Source organism: Haliaeetus albicilla, chromosome W (assembly GCF_947461875.1).
Source record: "Haliaeetus albicilla chromosome W, bHalAlb1.1, whole genome shotgun sequence".
NCBI classification, from domain to species: domain Eukaryota; kingdom Metazoa; phylum Chordata; class Aves; order Accipitriformes; family Accipitridae; genus Haliaeetus; species Haliaeetus albicilla.
Window position 1 is genome coordinate 34,572,760 of NC_091515.1, and position 26,830 is coordinate 34,599,589.

Consider the following 26,830-nt stretch of genomic DNA (forward strand, 5'->3'; position numbering starts at 1 on the left):
CACCATTTGCCATGGACTAATCCAGACTGCACTAGAAAAAGGTGAAGCTCCGGAACACCTGCAATACATTGATGACATCATCGTATGGAGCAACACAGCAGAAGAAGTCTTTGAGAAGGGGAAGAAAATAATCCAAATCCTTCTGAAAGCCGGTTTTGCCATAAAAGAAAGTAAGGTCAAGGGACCTGCGCAGGAGATCCAGTTCTTAGGAGTAAAATGGCAAGATGGACGTCGTCAGATCCCAATGGATGTGATTAACAAAATAGCAGCTATGTCTCCCCCGACTAATAAAAAGGACACACAGGCCTTCTTAGGTGTCGTGGGGTTTTGGAGAATGCATATTCCAAATTACGGTTTGATTGTAAGCCCTCTCTATCAAGTGACCCGGAAGAAGAATGATTTTAAATGGGGCCCTGAGCAACAACAAGCCTTTGAACAAATTAAGCAGGAGATTGTTCATGCCGTAGCCCTTGGACCAGTCCGGACAGGACAAGATGTTAAAAATGTGCTCTATACTGCAGCTGGGGAGAATGGCCCTACCTGGAGCCTCTGGCAGAAAGCACCTGGGGAGACCCAAGGCCGACCCCTGGGGTTTTGGAGTCGAGGATATCGAGGATCCGAGGCTCGCTATACTCCAACTGAAAAAGAGATATTGGCAGCATATGAAGGAGTTCGAGCCGCCTCAGAAGTGGTTGGTACTGAGACACAGCTCCTCTTAGCACCCCGACTACCAGTGCTGGGCTGGATGTCCAAAGGGAGGGTCTCCTCTACACATCACGTGACTGATGCCACGTGGAGTAAGTGGATTGCACTGATCACACAACGGGCTCACATAGGAAACCCCAGTCGCCCAGGAATTTTAGAAGTGATCACGGACTGGCCAGAAGGCAAAGATTTTGGAATGTCGCCAGAGGAGGAGGTGTTGTGTGCTGAAGAAGCCCCACTGTATAATAAACTGCCAGAAAATGAGAGGCAATATGCCCTGTTCACTGACGGATCCTGTCGCATTGTGGGAAAGCATCGCAGGTGGAAAGCTGCTGTATGGAGTCCTACATGACTAGTCACAGAAACTGCTGAAGGAGAAGGTGAATCGAGTCAGTTTGCAGAGGTGAAAGCCATCCAGCTAGCATTAGATATTGCTGAAAGAGAAAAGTGGCCAGTGCTCTATCTCTATACTGACTCATGGATGGTGGCAAATGCCCTGTGGGGGTGGTTACAGTAATGGAAGCAGAGCAACTGGCAGCGCAGAGGTAAACCCATTTGGGCTGCCACGCTGTGGCAAGATATTGCGTCCCGGCTAGAGAATCTGGTTGTAAAAGTACATCATGTAGATGCTCACGTACCCAAGAGTCGGGCCACTGAAGAACATCAGAACAACCAACAGGTGGATCAGGCTGCCAAGATTGAAGTGGCTCAGGTGGACCTGGACTGGCAACATAAGGGTGAGCTATTTATGGCTCAGTGGGCCCATGACACCTCAGGCCATCAGGGGAGAGATGCAACATATAGATGGGCTCGAGATCGAGGGGTGGACCTGACCATGGACACTATTGCACAGGTTATCCATGAATGTTCAACACGTGCTGCAATTAAGCAAGCCAAGCGGTTAAAGCCCCTGTGGTATGGAGGGCGATGGCTGAAATATAAATATGGGGAAGCCTGGCAGATTGACTATATCACACTCCCACAAACTCGCCAAGGCAAGCGCTATGTGCTGACAGTGGTGGAAGCAACCACCGGATGGCTGGAAACATATTCTGTGCCCCATGCCACTGCCCGGAACACTATCCTGGGCCTTGAGAAGCAGGTCTTGTGGCGACATGGCACCCCAGAAAGAATTGAGTCAGACAACGGGACTCATTTCCGAAACAACCTCATAGACACCTGGGCCAAAGAGCATGGCATTGAGTGGGTGTATCATATCCCCTATCATGCACCAGCCTCTGGGAAAATTGAGCGATACAATGGACTGTTAAAAGCTACATTGAAAGCAATGGGGGGTGGAACTTTCAAACATTGGGATACACATTTGGCAAAAGCCACCTGGTTAGTCAACACCAGAGGATCTGCCAATCGGAGTGGCCCTGCCCAGTCAGAATTTTTACATACTGTAGAAGGGGATAAAGTCCCTGTAGTGCACATGAAAAATATGCTAGGGAAAACAGTCTGGGTTACTCCTGCCTCAGGCAAAGGTAAACCCATTCGTGGGATTGCTTTTGCTCAAGGGCCTGGGTGCACTTGGTGGGTGATGCGAAAAGATGGAGAAGTCCGATGTGTGCCTCAAGGGGATTTGATTTTAGGTGAGAATAGCCAGAATTAAACGGTATGATATTAGTTGCTATATAACCCTGCTACTGTATGTTATCATTACTATAATTGTTATATGCTATATCTATAGAACTACAGTAAGAATCACTTAGATCAAGCAAGAAAGAACTGTGATAAAACTGAGCAAAGCGCAGTAGTGATGGAACCAGAACTGACTCCAGCATGCAACAATCCAACGGTGCACACCATCCTCCTGCTGCGTCAAATGTCACCTGCTCGTCACACCGCACTGAAGCCCAATTCTGCTCTACCGACTGAGAGGACTTTGCACCATCCCTCCTGCCCAGACAGACTGGTATGACAGATGGAGCCCAGAGTCGGAAACTAAATGAACTCAACAAATGTTTTATGAACATAACCCATGAACTAAAGGAATGATATCTCTGTGTGTTTATACTTATATATATATATATATATATATCTATATCATTGTTCATATGTCTCAAAGGGATGGAAAGGTGATGATGATTGATCAGAATGTAACTAAAGGTATGGGAACTGAGCATGACGTCAATGGTATAGAATAAGGGGTGGATACTGTCCTGGTTTCAGCTGGGACAGAGTTAACTGTCTTCCTAGTAGCTGGTACAGTGCTATGTTTTGAGTTCAGTATGTGAAGAATGTTGATAACACTGATGTTTCCAGTTGTTGCTCAGTAGTGTTTAGACTATAGTCAAGGATTTTTCAGCTTCTCATGCCCAGCCAGGGCACCTGACCCAAACTGGCCAACAGTGTATTCCATACCATGTGACGTCCCATCTAGTTTAGGAACTGGGAAGTGGGGGGCAGGGAATCGCCGCTCGGGGACTGGCTGGGTGTCGGTCGGCGGGTGGTGAGCAATTGCACTGTGCATCATTTGTACATTTCAATCCTTTTATTACTACTGTTGTCATTTTATTAGCGTTATCATTATCATTATTAGTTTCTTCTTTTCTGTTCTATTAAACCGTTCTTATCTCAACCCAGGAGTTTTACTTCTTTTCCTGATTTTCTCCCCCATCCCACTGGGTGGGGGGAGTGAGTGAGCGGCTGCGTGGTGCTTAGTTGCTGGCTGGGGTTAAACCACGACAAAACCAAAACAAACAAACCATTTTGGTATCATAGTTTGTGAACCTGAAAGTGCTTTTTCTTTTAATTTAGACATTATAATTTTTTTTAAGAGTTACTACGAAGAAGAATATCTATCATTTTTTGGTGCAGGTGCAGTGGTGTTATTTAGTAGTGAATAGGAAAGAGGAAAGGCTACATGACTATAACAGCCAATATAGGTCACTCACAAAACCGTCTGAGTCTGGATGGTGATGAGAAAGTCTGGCAAATGCTGATTTGAATGTCAATGATAAGTGTTGCCTTTGCAGACATCTTAATATTAAGTTTGTTTTGGCTACCTATGATGTGAGGACTTTTTTTGAGATCGACAGAGAGCTTTCTCCTCTGTAGTACTGTCTTTATTTTTATTAGCAGTCATCCAGATCTACAAGGCAGCTTCTTATCTGTTTCTATTATGTATTTGAAATGAAGTACCAGTATATAGGTTTTTTTAGGATATTGTATATGGATAAGCCCACACAGAATATTTAAAAATATTTTTAATTTAAATGAATAAGAATTATTATACATAATAGCTAAATTCTGCATTTCCTAGATGCAGTTTTTTGCAGTGGTTAAGAGCCTTTTTTTATAAAACTGTATTATCTTATAGGGCTGCAGCTTTCAGGGTTTTGTTTTTTTTTTCAATGGCATAACTTTTTAACATAATAGAACCAGATTAACACAATCACTTGGTTTAATTGCAGATTGGCAAAAGAAAAAGTTATGTATGAAAAAGAAGCAAAACAGCAAGAAGAAAAGATTGAAAAAATGAAAGCTGAAGCATGCAATGATTATGGAATTAAGAAGCAGGTAAACTATCCTAAAACTTGTTTTATAAAATCCTCCTTTGCTCTGATTTAATCATAGTAATCCTTAAATAAAAGAATCTCCTGTGCCTTTTTCCAGACTCCTGTTATATAAGTACTAGACTAAAATCCTGTCAATTATAAAAGTCATAATATGCATTTGTAGAAACTTCCTTTTCTCCAGAACTGTTAAATTATAAGGAGACTGGGTATGGATCATTTAGCACTTGGTGTCAGAATGGCTATCACTCAGTAACAATGGGTACGGTTTAGAGTCACTATTACAATATGATTAAATTTTTCTTGGAAGGTTCCCAATAAAGGACAGCCATTGCAGACACTTGGTACATGCCCTCTTAGAAGGAGTGTCAAGTTTACTTGTCACTGAGAGAAGGCTTGGGAGATTCATTTATATTCTTTACAGAAGTGTGGCATGTCTGTGTTTAACTGTGGCCTTTATATTCTTTCAGCTAAATATGTTATCTTTTAACTATGTTTTCCCAAGCATTTCCCAGATGTTTTCTCTTAAATCTTCACTGAAACTGTAAATTAAAATTATTTTCACTTGTTTCAATAGTCTGGTGACTTCGTGTTTGTCATGGTTTAACCCCAGCCAGCAACTAAGCACCACGCAGCCGCTCACTCACTTCCCCCCCCCACCCAGTGGGATGGGGGAGAAAATTGGGAAAAGAAGTAAAACTCATGGGTTGAGATAAGAACGGTTTAATAGAACAGAAAAGAAGAAACTAATAATGATAATGATAACACTAATAAAATGACAGCAGTAATAATAAAGGGATTGGAATGTACAAATGATGCACAGTGCAATTGCTCACCACCTGCCAATCGATGCCCAGTTAGTCCCCAAGCAGCAATCCTCCCACCCCCACTCCCCCCAGTTTCTATACTAGGCATGACATCCTGGTTTTGGCTGGGATAGAGTTAATTGTCTTCCTAGTAGCTGGTATTGTGTTATGTTTTGGGTTCAGTATGAAGAGAATGTTGATAACACTGATGTTTTCAGTTGTTGCTAAGTAATGTTTAGACTAAGTCAAGCATTTTTCAGCTTCCCATCTCATGCTTTTATCTTGAGGCTTGTGACTGTGGGAAGAGCCTGAGGTATCTACTCTTTATTTCCTCTCAGTGGGATTGTAGATCTATGGAGTTTTTGTTAACAGTCAGCATTTTTACTGATAAATGATAATTTATATATTTTTTAAATAGTTATCCTACAGTTCCAAATGATTTCTTGTGTAATGTCATTTCCAGATGAATTAAAAATCCAATGGATTTAACATAGAATTTAATACCTGTATGCCAAAGAGTACATACAGTCTTGCTAATACACAGTTTTTCTCCAAGTATTAGTGAAAATGGCAATATTTCTTTTGTTTTGTTGAGTGGAAGGTAGATTATTTCCTAAAACAGCTAAAAAGAAATACATTTGGAAACAATTTATATTGGTTTGGAAAATTATTGTTGAAGATGAGAATGAGCTGCTGTCCTGGGTTCAGCTGGGATAGAATTAATTTTCACAGGAACCTGGGAGAAGGGGGGCACAGCCGGGACAGCTGACCTGAACTAGCCAAGGAACTATTCCATACCATGTGACATCATGCTCAGTATATAAATGGGGAGTGGGCCGGGGGGGGGAGCACTGGACTTTCGGTGGGGGAAGTGGCGGAGTGTCGGGTTCCGAGTGGTGAGCAGTTGCACTGTGCATCACTCGTTTTGTATATTCTTTTATTACTACCGTTGTTGTTGTTGTAACTTCTCTTTTTGTGTTGTCCCAGTAAATTGTCCTTATCTCAACCCTCGAGGTTCCGGTGTTTTTTTTCTTTTCTCCTTTCTGATTCTCCTCCCCATCCCACCGGAAGGGGGCAGAAGGAGTGAGCGAGCGGCTGCGTGGTCCTTTGTTACCGGCTGGGCTGAAACCACGACAGCTGCTAATCTTGTTACTGGAGGAGTTCTAGCTGAAAGGAACATTGTAATGTTCTGTAACTTTTTCATTTCTAAATGTCTATTTAGCATCAAAGAAATACTCTAGTTAGCTCATGTATTGGGTCTAGCTGGGATGGAGTTAATTTTCCCCATAGCAGCCCTCATAGTGCTGTGCTCTGCATCAGTAGCTAGAAAGGTGTTGATAACACACCAGTGTTTTGGCTACTGCTGAGCAGTGCTGGCACAGCATCAAGGCTGTCTCTCCAACATTCCCCCCCTCACCAATAGGCTGGGGGTGGGCAAGATCTTGGGAAGGGACACAGCCAGGACAGCTGACCCAAACTGACCAAAGGGATATTCCATACCATATGACTTCTGCTCAGCAATAAAAGCTAAGAGAAAGGAGGGGGCAGGGGGCATTCGTTATTACATTTGTCTTCTGGAGCAACTGCTATGCATGCTGAAGCCCTGCTTCCCAGGAAGTGGCTGGCCATTACCTGCTGATGGAAAGTAGAGAATAAATCCTATGTTTTCCTTTGCTTCCATATGCAGCCTTTGCTTTTGCTTTTATTAAACTGCCTTTATCTTGACCCATGAGTTTTTTCCATCTTATTTCCCCCCCACACACACTGAGGAGGGGGAGGGATAGAGCGGCTTGGTGGGCACCTGACATCCAGCCAAGGTCAACCCACCACAGCTCAGTTGGCTTTTTAAGTTCTTAACTCTTTCCACCCCCCACCCTATTGGTTCAAACAAAGTTTCAATCTTCTCACTGATTAAGTACAGTAAGATTAGATGAAACATACAGTTTCACTGCAGTCTGATTATTTTCACAAGTTATTGTTTTTTCTAAGAATATATGATCTTTGCTTAATAATCTGAACTCTGTAGCTCTAGCTGCCTAGGTAAAGAGGCAGTGGAAATGCTAATGGAGGGTCTAATGCTCCCCCTTATGTATTTGGACAGTATCCTTAACAAGCACAATTTGTTTCCTTAAAAGCTAGCAACTTGGAATTCTCTGTACTAAATACAGAATAATATTCCTAACATACAGGTGATATTAAAAATGCTTTCAAACTTTGGTTTTATTGCCTAACGTGCTTTCTGAAAGAGACCAAATGACAAAAAAATCATTACTGTGATCTTCCTTTTTCCCTTCTGTTTTCCAGAGGCTGTTTTCCTTTTTATCTAGGCAGGTGTAAATACCTTTTGGATTCCAGATTTTATACTGAAGATTAAAGGCACTTGCGCAATATTTGGAATAAGTTAGTATGGCAACATTCCTGTGGTAGAAAAGACTTGCCACCTAGATGTGACATGATTCATTTCTTCTGTAGCTGGGCTCACTTTTCCTCTGCTCTAGAGGGAGGAAAAAAATCCGGACTTGACTTTTTTGTCTTCTGTCTATCTAGGGAACTTCCCATATCTGTTCTGCTTCCAATTTTAGCACAAATATTTCCCCAGGTATTTTGCCTCCACAAAACAGATGGGGGATTCCTCCCAAACCTTCAGGGTTATTCTAAAACATCTAACCAGCCTGCTATCTTTTAGCAAAGCATGCATTCAGCATCTATAATGCTATCTTAACAAGCAAACAAAAAACAACAACAAAAAAACCCAACCCTCTAAACCTCTCCCCCAGGCTTAACCTTGGCAGAGAGAAAATTTGGTTATTTGTTCTAACAAGGTTGAGCCATTCTTGTTGGGAAAGCAAGTCTGTCTTTTGTCAGTGTTTTCTTCATGCTACTTCCAAAGAAACCTCTTCATTCAGATGTTTACCACCTCTCACCTGTTTACAGGGTGAGGCTTTATACTTGCATCAACACAGATCTGTTCAGGTAGAATTTAGAGTTGCTGGGAGGAAATGTGCTGCCTGCTGATTAAATGACAACTTTCTGTAATGGATAATTTCATTATCATCCTCTAAGTTAATTTTAAAGGAACAGTATCTGTAACTTATGATACAGAGTATTAAATTAAAAACTTTTTCAGTGGAGGACACGGGAGTTTTGTTTCTGTCCTCTGAACAGTATCTCCATTTTTTAGCTTCGAGTCATGTGGTGTTCTCCCTCCATCCCCTGCTGCTGGCAATGAAGAAAACCTTACAGTTGTACACTAGTGGAAAACAGCCAGTGACAAACTGTTTTCCAAAAAGACCAAAGGAACCTTTCTGCCTTTTATGTCTTAAGGTGATCTGCTATAAAAGAAACAGGACTGGCCCTCACCTGAGAGGAGCTGCAGAGAAAGCTTGTTTGAAATACTGAGGCGTTTAGATCTAGAGGGTTTTCTTCTCCTCCAGCTTTCTTGCTACAAATGGTAGTTGATACATGGTCATTTCAGTGCCTGAAACACTCAAGCGCTATAGAAACAAATCAAAGTTCTCCAATTCTTTACTGCAAGCTTTTGTTCATGGTCCTTCAGAAGTGTTTTGATCAAATGTATTTGGCAAAACTCACAACAGACTGCAGTGTGTTCTTGTATCTTATATTTGTGGATGGCTCAAGCTTTCTTTTGGGCCTACTATGTGAAAATAAAACAAGTTGCTTCAAAGGAAGTAGAACTAATAAAACTTGGTTTCCTACAGGTTTTTTTTTGGGGGGGGTCCCCTCTATATGCCCCTTAATGCTGTGTCTCCTGTGAGCTCCTGCCTTCCCTATACCCAGCTTTCTCCTACATCACCTATGCTGTCCTACACCCTGTGTCCCCTTGCCACCATCCTGGCCCACCACCTTGTGCCTTTATATTCCCTGATTACCAGTGAGGTGAAAAGTAATACCATGCTGTGGATTTAAGTTACAAATATGTTGATTAGACAACCAGTAGCATCACTGTTTACTTTGTGCTACGTTTTTTTCCTTAGTAGGATTATTAATTTTGGAACCACTGGTATTCATGATTCTTAGAGATGTCCTTTTTTTATTTTGGATCTCTGTCCTTCCATCAGATATGGCTGTAACTGGTCAATGGATTTCAAGTGTTTTACAAACTTTCTGATGAAAAGTCGTTCAAACAAGTAGCACTTTTCTTAGCAAACTGAATTATTTGCATGCTTTTTCTTCTCTACTACTGTCTTTGAGTAGATCCATACTGTTATGATTATCTGTTTTCAGTTGTGCAACAAAGGGCAAGTGATTATGAGGCAGTATTTAAAAGCATGTGTGTGTATGTAATTCATATATATATGACTCGTTCACATTTCTAATTTTTCTTAGCCTATCTTTTGTCATATAAAATAATATTGTCACTATACCCTGTGACCCAGTAGTTTATTAGGCTGTCCTTCTTAAGATCAAGGAACAACAGAGCGTCCTATGGAGGATTTCTTGTTTTCAAATTATTTGTGGGTCCGCACATCTCTCAATCTCTTGTTAAGTTGTGGGTAAGCTGAAAAGAAAAAAAACACCCACCCCAAAACAAAAAAAAAAACACCAAACCCTGCTTCCATCTTTTTGAAACATGAAACTGTTGTCCCCATTATAGCAATACATGTCAGGCTGAGCAAAATTGCTTCCTGTTGCAGAATACTTGGTATCAACACTCATAAGCAGTAATATTTATTTGTATTCTTAAAGTATCAAAAATTTGGTTTAGTATAAGTGCTTGAGTGAGCCAAAAAATAGAGAATCTGCCTCATCTGAGCAGCTCTGATCTGCCAAGATAAGTCGAAATACTGGCTTTGAACTTTTATTGTAGGACCTGCTAAAATCAAAGTTCCTTATGTTTAAAGCCTTGGGCATTGCCTCCTCAGCTGTTTCTCATAGAGTTGTGTTTGGCCTTTGTGCTTATTTTGAATGTGTAAAATAATTGTCCAATTTTTGTTATGGTGCCCTTCCACTTAAGCAACTGGTAGGTGGATCTGTGTGTTTGCATCTATTTGGCTTTTCTGTTTCCAGTTCTGCTTTATCTGTCAGTGCAATCTGGAATTTATGGAAAACGGATTGAAGGCTATTGATAGTTGTTGTAGTTTAACCCCAGGCTGGCACTAAGCACCACACAGCTGCTCGCTCACTCCCCCCCCAGTGGGATGGAGGAGAGAATCGGCAAAAAAAAAGGTAAAACTTTTGGGTTGAGATAAAGACAGTTTAATAGGACAGAAAGGAAGAAGAAAATAATAATAATAATAATAACAGAATGATGATGATAATAATAATAACAACAATAATAGAATTGGAATATACAAAACAAGTGATGCACAATGCAATTGCTCACCACTCGCTGACCAGAACATTCTTCTCATACTGAACCCAAAACATAACACTATACCAGCTACTAGAAAGAAAATTAACTCTATCCCAGCTGAAACCAGGACAATAGTGCATTATATTATGCACACTAGTTCTTTGACATCTGAACCAATTTACAAAAAAATCCACATCATGTTTAGTAAATAGGCTATATACCCTGCAACAGTTAGAGAGCTCCATCACATCTGAGCAGATTGCTTTCTTTTGAAAGATGCCAGACATCTGCTCCCTTAGTAGAAATACCTTCAATCCTGAAAGACAACTGACCAGAAATGTGGCTCTTTGAAGAGATTTGTTTAACTGGATTTTATCATTACACTTAAAGGAATAGGGACATCATCCTCACTAGTCACAGTAGCTCTTCTGGTCCTATGAACACTTACTGACAACAAATTCAATTTGCTTCTCTCTGTACATACTTTTGTGCTTTATTGCTTTTGTCTTAACACTTTATTTATATGCACTTCAGTTACTCCAGTTTTTTAATACTTCTATTTGGCATTGTAATTCACAGAAACCTTGAAGATATTTATGGTTCTTTGCAAAGTTAGATCAGTTTCATGTAATAACTTCCTCTGTGACCTGCTTATAATTTAAACACCTTAGAATTTAGTCAGAAAGTTTCTAGAATGTGTTGGGGGAGGGGAGAAGGCTGCTGTTTAAATTTTGAGAGAATTTGGAGAGCTAACGCTTTTTAAAAATGCCAGTCCTAAAGCTTATCTAATTATTTGAGCTTTTGACTTTTCTTTATTATATACATTTGTAACAGTAAATGCTCCATCTGGGAATATCTTGGAAAAAAAGTGTTTTATGTAGAAGTTATCAACTAATAATCTTGGTTCCACAAAATTCCTGTTCCAATCTTCAACTGTGTCGTGGTTTAACCCCAGCCAACAACTAAGCACCACGCAGCCGCTCACTCACTCCCCCCCACCCAGTGGGATGGGGGAGAAAATCGGGAAAAAGAAGTAAAACTCGTGGGTTGAGATAAGAACGGTTTAATAGAACAGAAAAGAAGAGACTAATAATGATAACGCTAATAAAATTACAACAGTAGTAATAAAAGGATTGGAATGTACAAATGATGCGCAGGGCAATTGCTCACCACCCGCCGACCGACACCCAGCTAGTCCCCGAGCGGTGATTCCCCCTGCCCCCACTTCCCAGTTACTATACTAGATGGGATGTCACATGGTATGGAATACACCATTGGCCAGTTTGGGTCAGGTGCCCTGGTTGTGTCCTGTGCCAACTTCTTGTGCCCCTCCAGCTTTCTCGCTGGCTGGGCATGAGAAGCTGAAAAATCCTTGACTATAGTCTAAACACTACTGAGCAACAACTGAAAACATCAGTGTTATCAACATTCTTCACATACTGAACTCAAAACATAGCACTGTACCAGCTACCAGGAAGACAATTAACTCTATCCCAGCTGAAACCAGTATCCACCCCTTATTCTATACCATTGACGTCATGCTCAGTTCCCATACCTTTAGTTACATCCTCATCAATCATCATCACCTTTCCATCCCTTTGAGACATATGAACAATGATATATATATGTATACACACACAGAGATATCATTCCTTCAGTTCATGGGTTATGTTCATAAAATGTTTGTTGAGTTCATTTAGTTTCCGACTCTGGGCTCCATCTGTCATACCAGTCTTTCTCGGCAGGAGGGATGGTGCAAAGTCCTCTCAGTCGGAAGAGCAGAATTGGGCTTCAGTGCGGTGTGACGAGCAGGTGACATTTGATGCAGCAGGAGGATGGTGTGCACCATTGGATTGTTGCATGCTGGAGTCAGTTCTGGTTCCATCACTACTGCGCTTTGCTCAGTTTTATCACAGTTCTTTCTTGCTTGATCTAAGTGATTCTTACTGTAGTTCTATAGATATAGCATATAACAATTATAGTAATGATAACATACAGTAGCAGGGTTATATAGCAACTAATATCATACAGTTTAATTCTGGCTATTTTCACCTAAAATCAAATCCCCTTGAGGCACACACCGGACTTCTCCATCTTTTCACATCACACACCAAGTGCACCCAGGCCCTTGAGCAAAAGCAATCCCACGAATGGGTTTACCTTTGCCTGAGGCAGGAGTAACCCAGACTGTTTTCCCTAGCATATTTTTCATGTGCACTACAGGGACTTTATCCCCTTCTACAGTATGTAAAAATTCTGACTGGGCAGGGCCACTCCGATTGGCAGATCCTCTGGTGTTGACTAACCAGGTGGCTTTTGCCAAATGTGTATCCCAATGTTTGAAAGTTCCACCCCCCATTGCTTTCAATGTAGCTTTTAACAGTCCATTGTATCGCTCAATTTTCCCAGAGGCTGGTGCATGATAGGGGATATGATACACCCACTCAATGCCATGCTCTTTGGCCCAGGTGTCTATGAGGTTGTTTCGGAAATGAGTCCCGTTGTCCGACTCAATTCTTTCTGGGGTGCCATGTCGCCACAAGACCTGCTTCTCAAGGCCCAGGATAGTGTTCCGGGCAGTGGCATGGGGTACAGAATATGTTTCCAGCCATCCAGTGGTTGCTTCCACCACTGTCAGCACATAGCGCTTGCCTTGGCGAGTTTGTGGGAGTGTGATATAGTCAATCTGCCAGGCTTCCCCATATTTATATTTCAGCCATTGCCCTCCATACCACAGGGGCATTAACCGCTTGGCTTGCTTAATTGCAGCACATGTTTCACATTCATGGATAACCGGCGCGATAGTGTCCATGGTCAGGTCCACCCCTCGATCTCGAGCCCATCTATATGTTGCATCTCTTCCCTGATGGCCTGAGGTGTCATGGGCCCACTGAGCCATAAATAGCTCACCCTTATGTTGCCAGTCCAGGTCCACCTGAGCCACTTCAATCTTGGCAGCCTGATCCACCTGTTGGTTGTTCTGATGTTCTTCAGTGGCCCGACTCTTGGGTACGTGAGCATCCACATGATGTACTTTTACAACCAGATTCTCTAGCTGGGATGCAATATCTTGCCACAGTGTGGCAGCCCAAATGGGTTTACCTCTGTGCTGCCAGTTGCTCTGCTTCCATTGCTGTAACCACCCCCACAGGGCATTTGCCACCATCCATGAGTCAGTATAGAGATAGAGCACTGGCCACTTCTCTCTTTCAGCAATATCTAATGCTAGCTGGATGGCTTTCACCTCTGCAAACTGACTCGATTCACCTTCTCCTTCAGCAGTTTCTGCAACTTGACGTGTAGGACTCCATAAAGCAGCTTTCCACCTCTGATGCTTTCCCGCAATGTGACAGGACACATCAGTGAACAGGGCATATTGCCTCTCATTTTCTGGCAGTTTATTATGCAGTGGGGCCTCTTCAGCCCGTGTCACCTCCTCCTCTGGCGACATTCCAAAATCTTTGCCTTCTGGCCAGTCCGTGATCACTTCTAAAATTCCTGGGCAACTGGGGTTTCCTATGTGAGCCCGTTGTGTGATCAGTGCAATCCACTTACTCCACGTGGCATCAGTCGCGTGATGTGTAGAGGAAACTTTCCCTTTGAACATCCAGCCCAGCACTGGCAGTTGGGGTGCTAAGAGGAGCTGTGGTTCAGTACCAACCACTTCTGAGGCGGCTCAAACTCCTTCATATGCTGCCAATATCTCTTTTTCAGTTGGAGTATAGTGAGCCTTGGATCCTCGATATCCTCGACTCCAAAACCCCAGGGGTCGGCCTTGGGTCTCCCCAGGTGCTTTCTGCCAGAGGCTCCAGGTAGGGCCATTCTCCCCAGCTGCAGTATAGAGCACTTTTTTAACATCTTGTCCTGTCCGGACTGGTCCAAGGGCTGCTGCATGAACAATCTCCCGTTTAATTTCTTCAAAGGCTTGTTGTTGCTCAGGCCCCCATTTAAAATCGTTCTTCTTCTGGGTAACTTGGTAGAGAGGGCCTACAATCAGACTGTAATTTGGAATATGCATTCTCCAAAACCCCACGACACCTAAGAAGGCCTGTGTTTCCTTTTTATTAGTCGGGGGAGACATAGCTGCTATTTTGTTAATCACATCCATTGGGATCTGATGACGTCCATCTTGCCATTTTATTCCTAAAAACTGGATCTCCTGCGCAGGTCCCTTGACCTTACTTTCTTTTATGGCAAAACCGGCTTTCAGAAGGATTTGGATTATTTTCTTCCCTTTCTCAAAGACTTCTTCTGCCGTGTTGCCCCATTCGATGATGTCATCAATGTATTGCAGGTGTTCCGGAGCTTCACCTTTTTCCAGTGCAGTCTGGATTAGTCCATGGCAAATGGTGGGGCTGTGTTTCCACCCCTGGGGCAATTGATTCCAAGTGTACTGGACACCCCTCCAAATAAAGGCAAATTGTGGACGACACTGCTGCCAGAGGATGCTGCCCACGGATGATAAGCAGCAGAAGAACTACATACAGCAAGCGAGGTGATACATAACAGAGCTTTAAAAACCAGAGCAACAACTCTAAGAACACATAAATCAACATAATGAATGCTTAGAACAAATTTGTTGTAACAAGCTCTGGTCAGGTTTGTCATTATCTCAACCCTTCGGGCCCCACGTTGGGCACCAAAATGGACTGTCGTGGTTTAACCCCAGCCAGCAACTAAGCACCACGCAGCCGCTCACTCACTCCCCCCCATCCAGTGGGATGGAGGAGAAAATCGGGAAAAAAGAAGTGAAACTCGTGGGTTGAGATAAGAACGGTTTAATAGAACAGAAAAGAAGAAACTAATAATGATAACGCTAATAAAATGACAACAGCAATAATAAAAGGATTGGAATGTACAAATGATGCACAGGGCAATTGCTCACCACCCGCCGACCGACACCCAGCTAGTCCCCGAGCGGTGATTCCCCCTGCCCCCACTTCCCAGTTACTATACTAGATGGGATGTCACATGGTATGGAATACACCATTGGCCAGTTTGGGTCAGGTGCCCTGGCTGTGTCCTGTGCCAACTTCTTGTGCCCCTCCAGCTTTCTCGCTGGCTGGGCATGAGAAGCTGAAAAATCCTTTACTATAGTCTAAACACTACTGAGCAACAACTGAAAACATCAGTGTTATCAACATTCTTCTCATACTGAACTCAAAACATAGCACTGTACCAGCTACTAGGAAGACAGTTAACTCTATCCCAGCTGAAACCAGGACAAACTTTTTGTACCTACTGAATGTAGTTACAGGATTTATCTTCCTATTGTTTTTTATTTATTATTGCATAACTGCAGGCAAATGTAAATAAAACTCAGGTACCCCTTTGGATCACAGTCAAATTCTGTTTTGAACAGAGTGGTTAGGGTAGTTTTGTTCTTTTCTTACAACAGCTAGGACTACAGTTTATATGCCTTCCCAGATTGCTTATTGAGTGGCATATATCAAATAAGTTACTACTTTCCATATCATCCACCAGCTTTACAACGCACAACTATTTAGCAATACCAGCCCAAGGAAGTCATTATTGGATATTCTCACTCCTGTAGGTTTTCTTTGTAGAACAAAGTTGTAGTACATAAAGCAGAAGGCATTATCTCATGGCATACCTCATTCTATAGAAGTTACAAATCTTTATTCATTCACTGCTGAAAGTATAACATGCAGACTGACTAGTCTTATTTTTAATACAGTCCAATGATGAATGCTTAAAACAAAGTGATAATACCGATGACAGCTGGAATTTGGGGATGCTTAACTTTTTTTAAACATTTGTCACCCATCTTTGCTTCAAAGTATACAGGTTTTGCCCTAGATTCTCTGAAAGGAAATTAGAAACAAAGTTTTTAAACCCTTTCTCTCAAAAATTACTTGAACTAAGAACTTAAGCATATGACACTTAAGAATGATGATAATGTTGTACTACAAAAGGCCTTCCTGTATGCATAAATACATTCTTAGACATAGCTTATTGTCCTCGGTTCAGCTGGGATAGAGTTAATTTTTACAGGAACCTGGTAGGTGGGGGGCATAGCCGGGGCAGCTGACCTGAACTAACCAAGGAGCTATTCCATACCATGTGACATCATGCTCAGTATATATATGGGGAGTGAGCCGGGGGGGGGGGGGGGGGGGGGGGGGTGCTCTCGACTTTCGGTGGGGGGAAGCGTCAGAGCATCGGGGTCCCGGGTGGTGAGCAGTTGCACTGTGCATCACTCTTTTTTGTATACTCTTTCTTTAGTACCGTTGTTGTTGTTGTAATTTCTTTGTGTTGTTCCAGTAAACTGCCTTTATCTCAACCCTCGAGGTTCCAGTTCGTTTTTTTTTTTTCTTTTCTCTCCTCCGTCTTCCCCCTATCGCACCGGAGGGGGGCAGGAGGAGTGAGCGAGTGGCTGCGTGGTCCTTTGTTACCGGCTGGGCTGAAACCACGACAGTCCTTTTTGGCGCCCAACGTGGGGCACGAAGGGTTGAGATAACGACAGATCTGGCCAGAGCGTGTTGAAACAAATTTGTCATACGCATTTCTTATACTAGATAAATAGATGTTAGTCACAATGTTGATTCATCTGTTTACATGGTGGCGTTTTGTAAGCTCTTATATGCTCTATGTATTGCCTGTAGTTGCATATCTCATCTCTGGGAGGGGGATTGGGATTATCATTTTGCTGTACTGGGCAATGTCGACTTGTGAACTGATTACATCACTGGTCATGAGGTTAAGCTGGTATCTGTATGAGGCAGTGATATCATTTCCATACTTTGGGCACCTTCTGTCAGATTTTATTGGTAATTACACCCAATCCATGGGGAAGTTAGGGGGGGATACTTCCCCCCGTCCATTCCCCTCCCTTTTCTCCTTCCGACTAATTACAACAGCTTTCGAGAATTTTGAATATCCTTGGGATGCGCAAGCCAGTGTGCTGTTAGTGCTATGCCTCCTGACTATGTTTCAGGTCTTGTTTAGGGCTACAAAAAGGCTTTTTAAGAGTACCACCCAGAGATCTGTCCCAAAGCTGGATACTCATGGGTGGCATGGCATGTGGGAGGATGTGGGCAGGTATCTAGAGAACTTCTCACCTCCAGTGACTTGGAACTTCACTCCCAAACAACTACAAAACCCTCATGAAGTGATAGAATTTTTGAAAGAAAAATGCTGTGGCTATCCCAGAGACACACAACTCACTACACTGTGCTGGGCCCTGGCCGGCATCTACCAAACACTGCTTGATATTATGCAGCACCCTCAGGGGGAAAAGGGGGAAAAGATGGAAAACAGGACAACAAGCACCGTGGCTACCCCAACCCCAACAACATGCACCGTGGCTACCCCAACCCTGACAACAGACACCGTGGCTGCCCCTACCCCGGTGACAGATACTGCCGCTAAACCAGAGAACCAACCTGTGCCAGTATCAGTCGCCCCTGTACAGAAGAAGAAACACACAAAGAAATCAGTTCGCTTAGTGAGAGATGAAAGTGAACCAGGGTCATCGCGAGAACAGGAGGAAGAGGCAGAACCTGAAATAATCACCCGATCTCTATCCCTGAGTTGCGTGACATGCGAAAAGATTTTAGCCGCCACCCAGGTGAGCACATTGTTACCTGGCTGCTCCGATGCTGGGATAATGGGGCTAGTAGTGTGGAATTAGAGGGTAAGGAAGCCAAGCAGTTGGGATCCCTGTCTAGGGAAGGGGGCATCGACAAGGCGATTGGGAGAAAGACACAAGTCCTCAGCCTCTGGAGGTGACTTCTGTTAGGTGTAAAGGAAAGATACCCCTTCAGGGATGAAGTTACATGTCACCAAGGCAAGTGGACCACCATGGAGAGAGGTATCCAGTACCTGAGGGAATTAGCCGTGCTGGAGGTGATTTATAACGATCCAGAAAATGGGCAGTCACCCACAGATCCAGATGAAGTCCAATGCACACAACCCATGTGGCGGAAGTTTCTACGAAGTGCACCACCAACCTATGCCAACTCATTGGCAGTAATATCCTGGAAAGAAGGCTATGGACACAGTGGACGAATTGGCTGTCCAACTCCGGCAATACGAAGGAAGTCTCTCTTCCTCCCTACGGGCCTGTGTCTCAGCTGTAGAGGAATTGTCCCGAGAGTTCCAGCAATTCAAAGTGGATATGTCCTTGTCCTCCACCTGTACAGGCCTGCATCGCAGTTATTGGGAGTAAGCGTTCCTCTGCCCAAGAGAGAGAAGAGAGAAAGTACACATGAGGAGCTAACCTGTGGTTTTACCTGCATGACCATGGAGAGGACATGAGGAAGTGGGATGGAAAACCTACCTCAGTCCTGGATGCACGGGTACGGGAGTTGCGAGAAAAAGCAACCAGAAAAGAGGATTCTTCTAGGAAAACTGCTGCTCCAGTTTCCCGTGAGCAGTCCCCCGGACGCAGTAGAAGGGCTGATCTCATTTCTGATCCTCTTGAAGGGACTTCTGATTCACATGTGCAAAAAGTGAGTAACAGATATTCTAACCAGGATTAGAGGGGCCCTGCCTCCAGCCAGGTGGAGGAGAGGAACAACCGAGTCTACTGGACAGTGTGGATTCGATGGCCTGGCACATAAGACCCCCAGGAATATAAGGCTCTAGTAGACACTGGTGCACAATGTACCCTAATGCCATCAAGTTATAAAGGGGCAGAACCCATCTGTATCTCTGGTGTGACAGGGGGATCCCAAGAGCTAACCGTATTGGGAGCCGAAATGAGTCTAACCGGGAATGAGTGGCATAAACACCCCATTGCAACTGGCCCAGAGGCCCCGTGCATCCTTGGTATAGATTATCTCAGGAGGGGGTATTTCAAAGACCCAAAAGGGTACAGTTGGGCCTTTGGTATAGCTGCCTTGGAGACGGAGGAGATTGAGCAGCTGTCTACCCTGCCTGGTCTCTCCCAAGACCCTTCGGTTGTGGGGTTGCTGAAGGTTGAAGAACAACCAGTGCCAATTGCTACCACGACGGTGCACCGGCGGCAATATCGCACCAACCGAGACTCCCTGATCCCCATCCATAAGCTGATTTGCCAATTGGAGAGCCAAGGAGTGATCAGCAAGACTCACTCACCCTTTAATAGTCCCATATGGCCCGTCTGGAAATCTAATGGGGAATGGAGACTAACAGTAGATTATCGTGGCCTGAATGAAGTCACGCCACCGCTGAGCGCTGCTGTGCCAGATATGTTAGAGCTTCAATATGAACTGGAATCAAAGGCAGCTAAGTGGTATGCCACAATGGACATTGCTAATGCATTTTTCTCCATTCCTTTGGCAGCGGAGTGCAGGCTACAGTTTACTTTCACTTGGAGGGGCGTCCAGTACACCTGGAATCGACTGCCCCAGGGGTGGAAACACAGCCCCACTATTTGCCATGGACTGATCCAGGCTGCACTGGAAAAAGGTGAAGCTCCAGAGCACCTGCAATACATTGATGACAGCATTGTATGGGGCAACACAGCAGAAGTTTTTGAGAAAGGGAAGAAAATAATCCAAATCCTTTTGAAGGCTGGTTTTGCCACAAAAGAAAGTAAGGTCAAGGGACCTGCGCAGGAGATCCAGTTCTTAGGAGTAAAATGGCAAGACGGGCGTCGTCAGATCCCAATGGATGTGATCAACAAAATAGCAGCTATGTCTCCACCGACTAATAAAAAGGAAACACAGGTTTTCTTAGGTGTCGTGGGGTTTTGGAGAATGCATATTCCAAATTACAGTCTGATTGTAAGTCCTCTCTACCAAGTTACCCAGAAGAAGAACGATTTTAAATGGGGGCCTGAGCAACAACAAGCCTTTGAACAAATTAAGCGGGAGATTGTTCATGCAGTAGCTCTTGGACCAGTCCGGACAGGACCAGATGTTAAAACTGTGCTCTACACTGCAGCTGGGGAGAATGGCCCTACCTGGAGCCTTTGGCAGAAAGCACCTGGGGAGACCCGAGGCCGACCCCTGGGATTTTGGAGTCGGGGATATCGAGGATCCGAGGCTCGCTATACTCCAACTGAAAAAGAGATATTGGCAGCATATGAAGGAGTTCGAGCCGCCTCAGAAGTGGTTGGTACTTAAACACAGCTCTTCTTAGCACCCCGACTGCCAGTGCTGGGCTGGATGTTCAAAGGGAAAGTTTCCTCTACACATCACGCGACTGATGCCACGTGGAGTAAGTGGATTGCACTGATCACACAACGGGCTCGCATAGGAAACCCCAGTCGCCCAGGAATTTTAGAAGTGATCACGGACTGGCCAGAAGGCAAAGATTTTGGAATGTCACCAGAGGAGGAGGTGACACGGGCTGAAGAGGCCCCGCTGTATAATAAACTGCCAGAAAATGAGAGGCAATATGCCCTGTTCACTGATGTGTCCTGTCACATTGCGGGAAAGCATCGGAGGTGGAAGGCTGCTTTATGGAGTCCTACACGTCAAGTTGCAGAAACTGCTGAAGGAGAAGGTGAATCGACTCAGTTTGCAGAGGTGAAAGCCATCCAGCTAGCATTAGATATTGCTGAAAGAGAGAAGTGGCCAGTGCTCTATCTCCATACTGACTCATGGATGGTGGCAAATGCCCTGTGGGGGTGGTTACAGCAATGGAAGCAGAGCAACTGGCAGCACAGAGGTAAACCCATTTGGGCTGCCACACTGTGGCAAGATATCGCTGTTCGGATAGAGAAGCTAGTGGTAAAAGTACGTCACGTAGATGCTCATGTACCCAAGAGTCGGGCCACTGAAGAACATCAAAACAATCAGCAGGCAGATCAGGCCGCCAAGATTGAAGTGTCTCAGGTGGACCTGGACTGGCAACGTAGGGGTGAGCTATTTATGGCTCAGTGGGCCCACAATACCTCAGGCCATCAGGGGAGAGATGCAACATATAGATGGGCTCATGATCGAGGGGTGGACTTGACCATGGACACTATCGCACAGGTCATCCATGAATGTGAAACATGTGCTGCAATTAAGCAAGCCAAGCGGCAAAAACCCCTGTCGCATGGGGGGCGATGGCTGAAATATAAACAGTGGGAGGCCTGGCAGACTGACTATATCACACTCCCACAAACTCGCCAAGGCAAGTGCCATGTGCTTACAATGGTGGAAGCAACCACTGGATGGCTGGAAACATACCCTGTGTCCCATGCCACTGCCCAGAACACTATCCTGGGCCTTGAAGAGAAAATTTTATGGCAACACGGCACCCCAGAAAGAATCGAGTCGGACAACGGGACTCACTTCCGAAACAACCTCGTAGACACCTGGGCCAAAGAACATGGCATTGAGTGGGTATATCACATCCCTTATCACGCACCGGCCTCCGGAAAAATTGAACGATACAATGGACTGCTGAAAACTACATTGAGAGCGATGGGGGGTGGGACTTTCAAACATTGGGATACACATTTAACAAAAGCCACCTGCTTAGTTAATACTAGAGGATCCGCCAATCGGGCTGGCCCCGCCCAACCAAGACTTCCACATACTGTAGAAGGGGATAAAGTCCCTGTAGTGCGCATGAGGAGTATGTTAGGAAAGACAGTCTGGGTTAGTCCTCCCTCAAGCAGAGGCAAACCCATTCAAGGGGTTGTTTTTGCTCAGGGACCTGGGTACACCTGGTGGGTGATGCAGAAGGATGGGGAAGTTCGATGTGTACCTCAGGGAGATTTGATCTTGGGAGAGAATAGCCAGTGAATTGGGCTGTATGATATTTAACTGCTAAATAACCTGCCAATGTATGTCATTGTATCTATAGTGTCTATATGCCATATCAAGGGTATTACTGTAAGAATTACCCAAAGGACTGCAGGATGGACTTTGAAACTGAGCCAAGTACAACAGTGATAGAACTTGAACTGGCACCCAGCAATTTCCTCAAGATCAACATCTGCGACCTGCAGACCAAGGGCGTGGGTTGCACCAAATGTACTAGCCACAAGTTCCAGAGGCAGCATACAACAACCCAACATCTCACACCATCTCTCTTATCCTGAAGAACTGTTACAACAGATGGAGCCCCAAAGTCATGGACTAAATAAAATTGATGGACACATTAGAGGGATAGCCCATAGGCTAAAGGAATACCATTTGCGGTGGGAGGGGGGCAAGTCCATATACTTATATATATAAGACAAGGAAAGTGGTAGTGGTTGATTGGAAAATGTAAGATCTGGGCATGATGTAGATGGTATAGAATAAGGGGTGGATAATGTCCTGGGTTCAGCTGGGATAGAGTTAATTTTTACAGGAACCTGGGAGGTGGGGGGCATAGCCGGGGCAGCTGACCTGAACTAGCCAAGGAGCTATTCCATACCATGTGACATCATGCTCAGTATATATATGGGGAGCGAGCCGGGGGGGGTGCTCTCGACTTTCGGTGGGGGAAGTGGCGGAGCGTCGGGTCCCGGGTGGTGAGCAGTTGCACTGTGCATCACTCTTTTTTTGTACACTCTTTCATTAGTACCGTTGTTGTTGTAATTTCTTTGTGTTGTTCCAGTAAACTGCCTTTATCTCAACCCTCGAGGTTCCAGTTTGTTTTTTTTTTTTCTTTTCTCTCCTCCGTCTTCCCCCTATCGCACCGGAGGGGGGCGGGAGGAGTGAGCGTGCGGCCGCGTGGTCCTTTGTTACCGGCTGGGTTGAAACCACGACACTTATCTTCCCTTTTTTGATGACAGTGTTCCCTTCACTACAGCAGCATTAATACTCAAAGAATACAACATAGGAATGACAGAATGAAGTAAGCCATTTAAAGTGAAAGCCGCCTGTTGCAGGTTATCCTGAATGCAGAAGAGGTTTCATACTTATATCTAACCTATTTTCATTTCTAAATAGATTTAACATTATTGAACAACTCTGCACACCTTTTCTTCTTGGTGGTTGGATTTCAGATCCAGAAATGTTCCATGAAATAAATGTTCCCTTGTATAAATCTGAATTTTTCTGTAGGAGGAAGCAAGATGTTCAGATTCGGTGGGGTGCCATTTTAGTGGTTTTGTTCATGGTGAGAATAATCTTTCTCCTAAAATGAAGCACAAGGATAAGTAATAACTTTTTATGCATGATAAGCATCAAAAATACGAGCCTGCTGGTCTTTGCTTTTCATTTTTCTTTACCTTTCTCTTTCAGTCAGAGCTTCCTGCAGTGTGCACACAGCGTGATCAATATCTCAATAACTTTTTTCATGCAATAATTATCTCTATGTGGTATTATCTGAACACTGTTTTTCTTTATTACCCAAAAGATGCAGGAGATATTTATATAGCCAGCTGATCCCATTCTGGATGAAGCTGCTTCACGACAGCAGGAGAAAGTTTGTTTTAAATAGCCTTTTTAACAAATGCTGTATGGAAAGCTTACCAGGCAGTACCTTTTTCTAAGGAAAAAATTATTCTAAATACTCTTTTACACTTAATACTTTATATTTCATTAAGCACAAAGTAAATGGAAGTGTCCTGTAAATTAACAGAGTTTTAAGTAATTATGCTAAGTGTATCTTTCAATAAAAAAGCCTATTCAGAAAATAGGTACCACTGTTCTGAAGTTCCTAGATGATGACTGGACTACTGATTTTTCAGAGTAAAGACTTGTCTTAAAAAATAACACTCCCATCTGGAATATGTTCTCATTTTATTGGCTTCTAATTTTCACAGATTGAGATCTTACAAGAGTCACGAATGATGATTCCAGACTGCCAGCGCAGATTAGAAGTTGCACATGCAGATCTTGCTCAACTACTAGTAAGTATAGCACCAAAATCCACCAATCAAGAAATGCTGCTGTTCCTTGATGAACTTCGAGAAACATGCTTGCCTGTAGTGCAATTGCAGCATATTAGAATTGGATTGAAGAATTACTTTTTATAGGTCCCAAGACTAGCATCCTATAACATACCAATATTTCATTTTAGATAACTGTCTTTGCAGACTTGGTCTTCAGTCTATGAAAACTGTGTGTGTTAGAATATTAGAAGCTGTCTTTAAGGGAGTGCACACTCAACATACACTTAAATACTGAACTGTTACAATGGACTCTGAATTCCTGTGTGTCATGGTTTAAGCCCAGCCGCAACAAAGCACCACAAGGCTGCTCGCTCACTCCTCCCCCCCAGTGGGATGGGGAGGAGAAAATATAATGAAAAGCTTGTGGGTCGAGACAAGGACAGGGAGGGATCACTCACCAATTATGGTCATGGGCAAAAACCAGACTCAACTTGGGGGAAAAAAAAACAAAATCAATTTAATTTGTTACTATTCAAATCAAAACAGGGTAATGAGAAGTAAAACAAATCTTAAAACACCTTCTCCCCACCCCTCCCTTCTTCCTGGGCTCAACTCCACTCCCGATTTTCTTTACCTCCTCCCCCTGAGCAGCGCAGGGGGACGGGGAATGGGGGGTGCAATCAGTTCATCACACGTCTCTGCCGCTCCTTCCTCCTCAGGGGGAGGACTCCTCACACTCTTCCTCTGCTCCAGTGTGGGGTCCCTCCCACGGGCTGCAGTCCCTTCACAAACTGTTCCAGCATGGGTCCTTTCTGTGGGCTGCAGTCCTTCAGGTACAGGACTGCTCCAGCACAGGCTTTTCCCACGGAGTCACGGCCTTCTTCAGGGGCATCCACCTACTCCAGCGTGGGCTCCTCCACGGGCTACAGGTGGGCATCTGCTCCACCATTCACCTCCACAGGCTGCAGGGGGACAGCCTGTTGTCTCACCACAGGCTGCAGGGGAATCACCTCCTCCAGCACACCTCCTCCCCCTCCTTCTTCACTGACCTTAGTGTCTGCCTAGGTGTTTCTCTCACATCCCACTCCCCTCCCGCTGAGGTTTTCCCTTCTTAAATATATTATCCCAGAGGCGCTACCACTGTCGCTGATTGGCTCTGTCTTGGCTAGAGGTGGGTCCAACTTGGAGCTAGGGAAGCTTCTAGCATCTTCTCACAGGAGCCACCCCTGCAGCCTCTCCCCTGCTACCAAAACCCCACCACACAAACCCAATACACCATGATAGTTACATGATCAGAAAAAATAGTTCACTTGCTTTAGGTAGTCTTTCTAGATCATGTAGATGTATATAATATGCTTGTAGTGAACTGAAATAGTCAAAATACTTTGCTTACTACTTTTATTATGCTATGGACAAGAAACAAGACAGCTAAGTCCTTACTGAATACTGCTTATATGATTTATTAGTGAGATGAGAACTAGTACTGCATTTTTAAGCTATGAATACCTGCAGGAATAAATAGTATCTTGTACAAATAGATTCACTGAAACTATACTAAGTTTGAGATAGTCATGCTTATTTTAAAAGCTGATTTTTCACCAAGAATTCTGCTACACATGTAAATGCTACTGTGAGGCTAAAAATACATACCGTAAATTAAGCCCCAGACACATTTGACAGCTAAAATGCAAATCCCTTTTCAAAGGAAAACTCAAGGTGTCTTGTCCTCTGGTGGTATGCCTCTACTGTTTTCCAAAATAAAGACTCAGTACCTGGCAGGCTTTAGGGTCCTTTTGTCATTCAACTCGTTACTTGACAGTTAGCTGGTCTAGATTTCAGCAGCATGCAGAAATGATGCTATTGATCCAAATGCTGTGCTGTACAAAGTTAAAATGAGGAATGTGGGGAGTTACTATTCTTATTAAGAATTTGGAAGTCTTTAAAGGTTGCTTTCTGTTCTTAGCTCACTTTCAATGCTTAAAATCAACTGTGTAGTAGTATGGTTTTTTAATTGTCAGTCTCTGCTTAAGCTTTTTCCTAATGGTACTCTTGTTCTGAGTTCTGTTGTTATTGGTTCCGGTTATGCTGTCCTTGGTTTTAAATATTTATTTAACAAAATAAAGGTATGCATAGGTCAAATCTATTCACACATAACAGCCATTACCCTGGACCTTAAGCAGGACAAAAGAAATTACCTGTGCTTCGAATTATGTAAAACTTGTGTTTTCAATAATGATATATCCCTTGTTTCATAGTTTCCTTCTTAAATTTAATCCATGTCCGTTATTTTCAAAGTACTCAAAAGTTTTGTTTTTAATTCCAGGAAAATGAAAAAGAATTGGAAGAAGCCGAAGAGTATAAAGAAGCACGTTCTATACTAGAGTCAGTGAAGCTGGAAGCCTAGAAGTTTTCCAGTAGTCTCTTTATATGCATTATCACTGGGTCCATTCTACACTTTCATTTGACTATGGCTCTATTACTATTGTTGGCTTGCTAAGGTTCCCTTTATGCAAACTGGCTTTTCTCTAACTGCAAGATGCATCAAATAAAGGATGTTCTGAAACATCTGTGTGTTCCATATTCAGGCAAAATAGAAACATTTCCAGTTCACCTCAGTTATAGAAAGGAAAAAAAATAAAGCCTATTTAATGTAAGCATAATAGTGTAATAGCTAATATACAGAACTTAATCTGAACAATTCAGGCTAAGAAAGTTTAGCTATGTAAGGAATGTGAGGGACCAATAAATACATTAGAGGCACCTTATATTTGAA

General features: G+C 43.6%; 1 protein-coding gene across 1 annotated transcript in view; it reads left to right on the plus strand.

Moving 5' to 3' along the window:
* Positions 1–26,622, plus strand: part of LOC138683482 (tubulin-specific chaperone A) — a 92,841-nt gene extending 66,219 nt beyond the window's left edge. The window contains exons 2-4 of the mRNA XM_069775363.1: positions 4,125–4,230; positions 23,989–24,075; positions 26,381–26,622. Of these exons, the coding sequence (XP_069631464.1) occupies positions 4,125–4,230; positions 23,989–24,075; positions 26,381–26,461 (274 nt within the window). The 3' untranslated portion in view covers positions 26,462–26,622. The remainder of the gene's footprint in view (positions 1–4,124; positions 4,231–23,988; positions 24,076–26,380) is intronic.
* Positions 26,623–26,830: the final 208 nt, after the last annotated feature.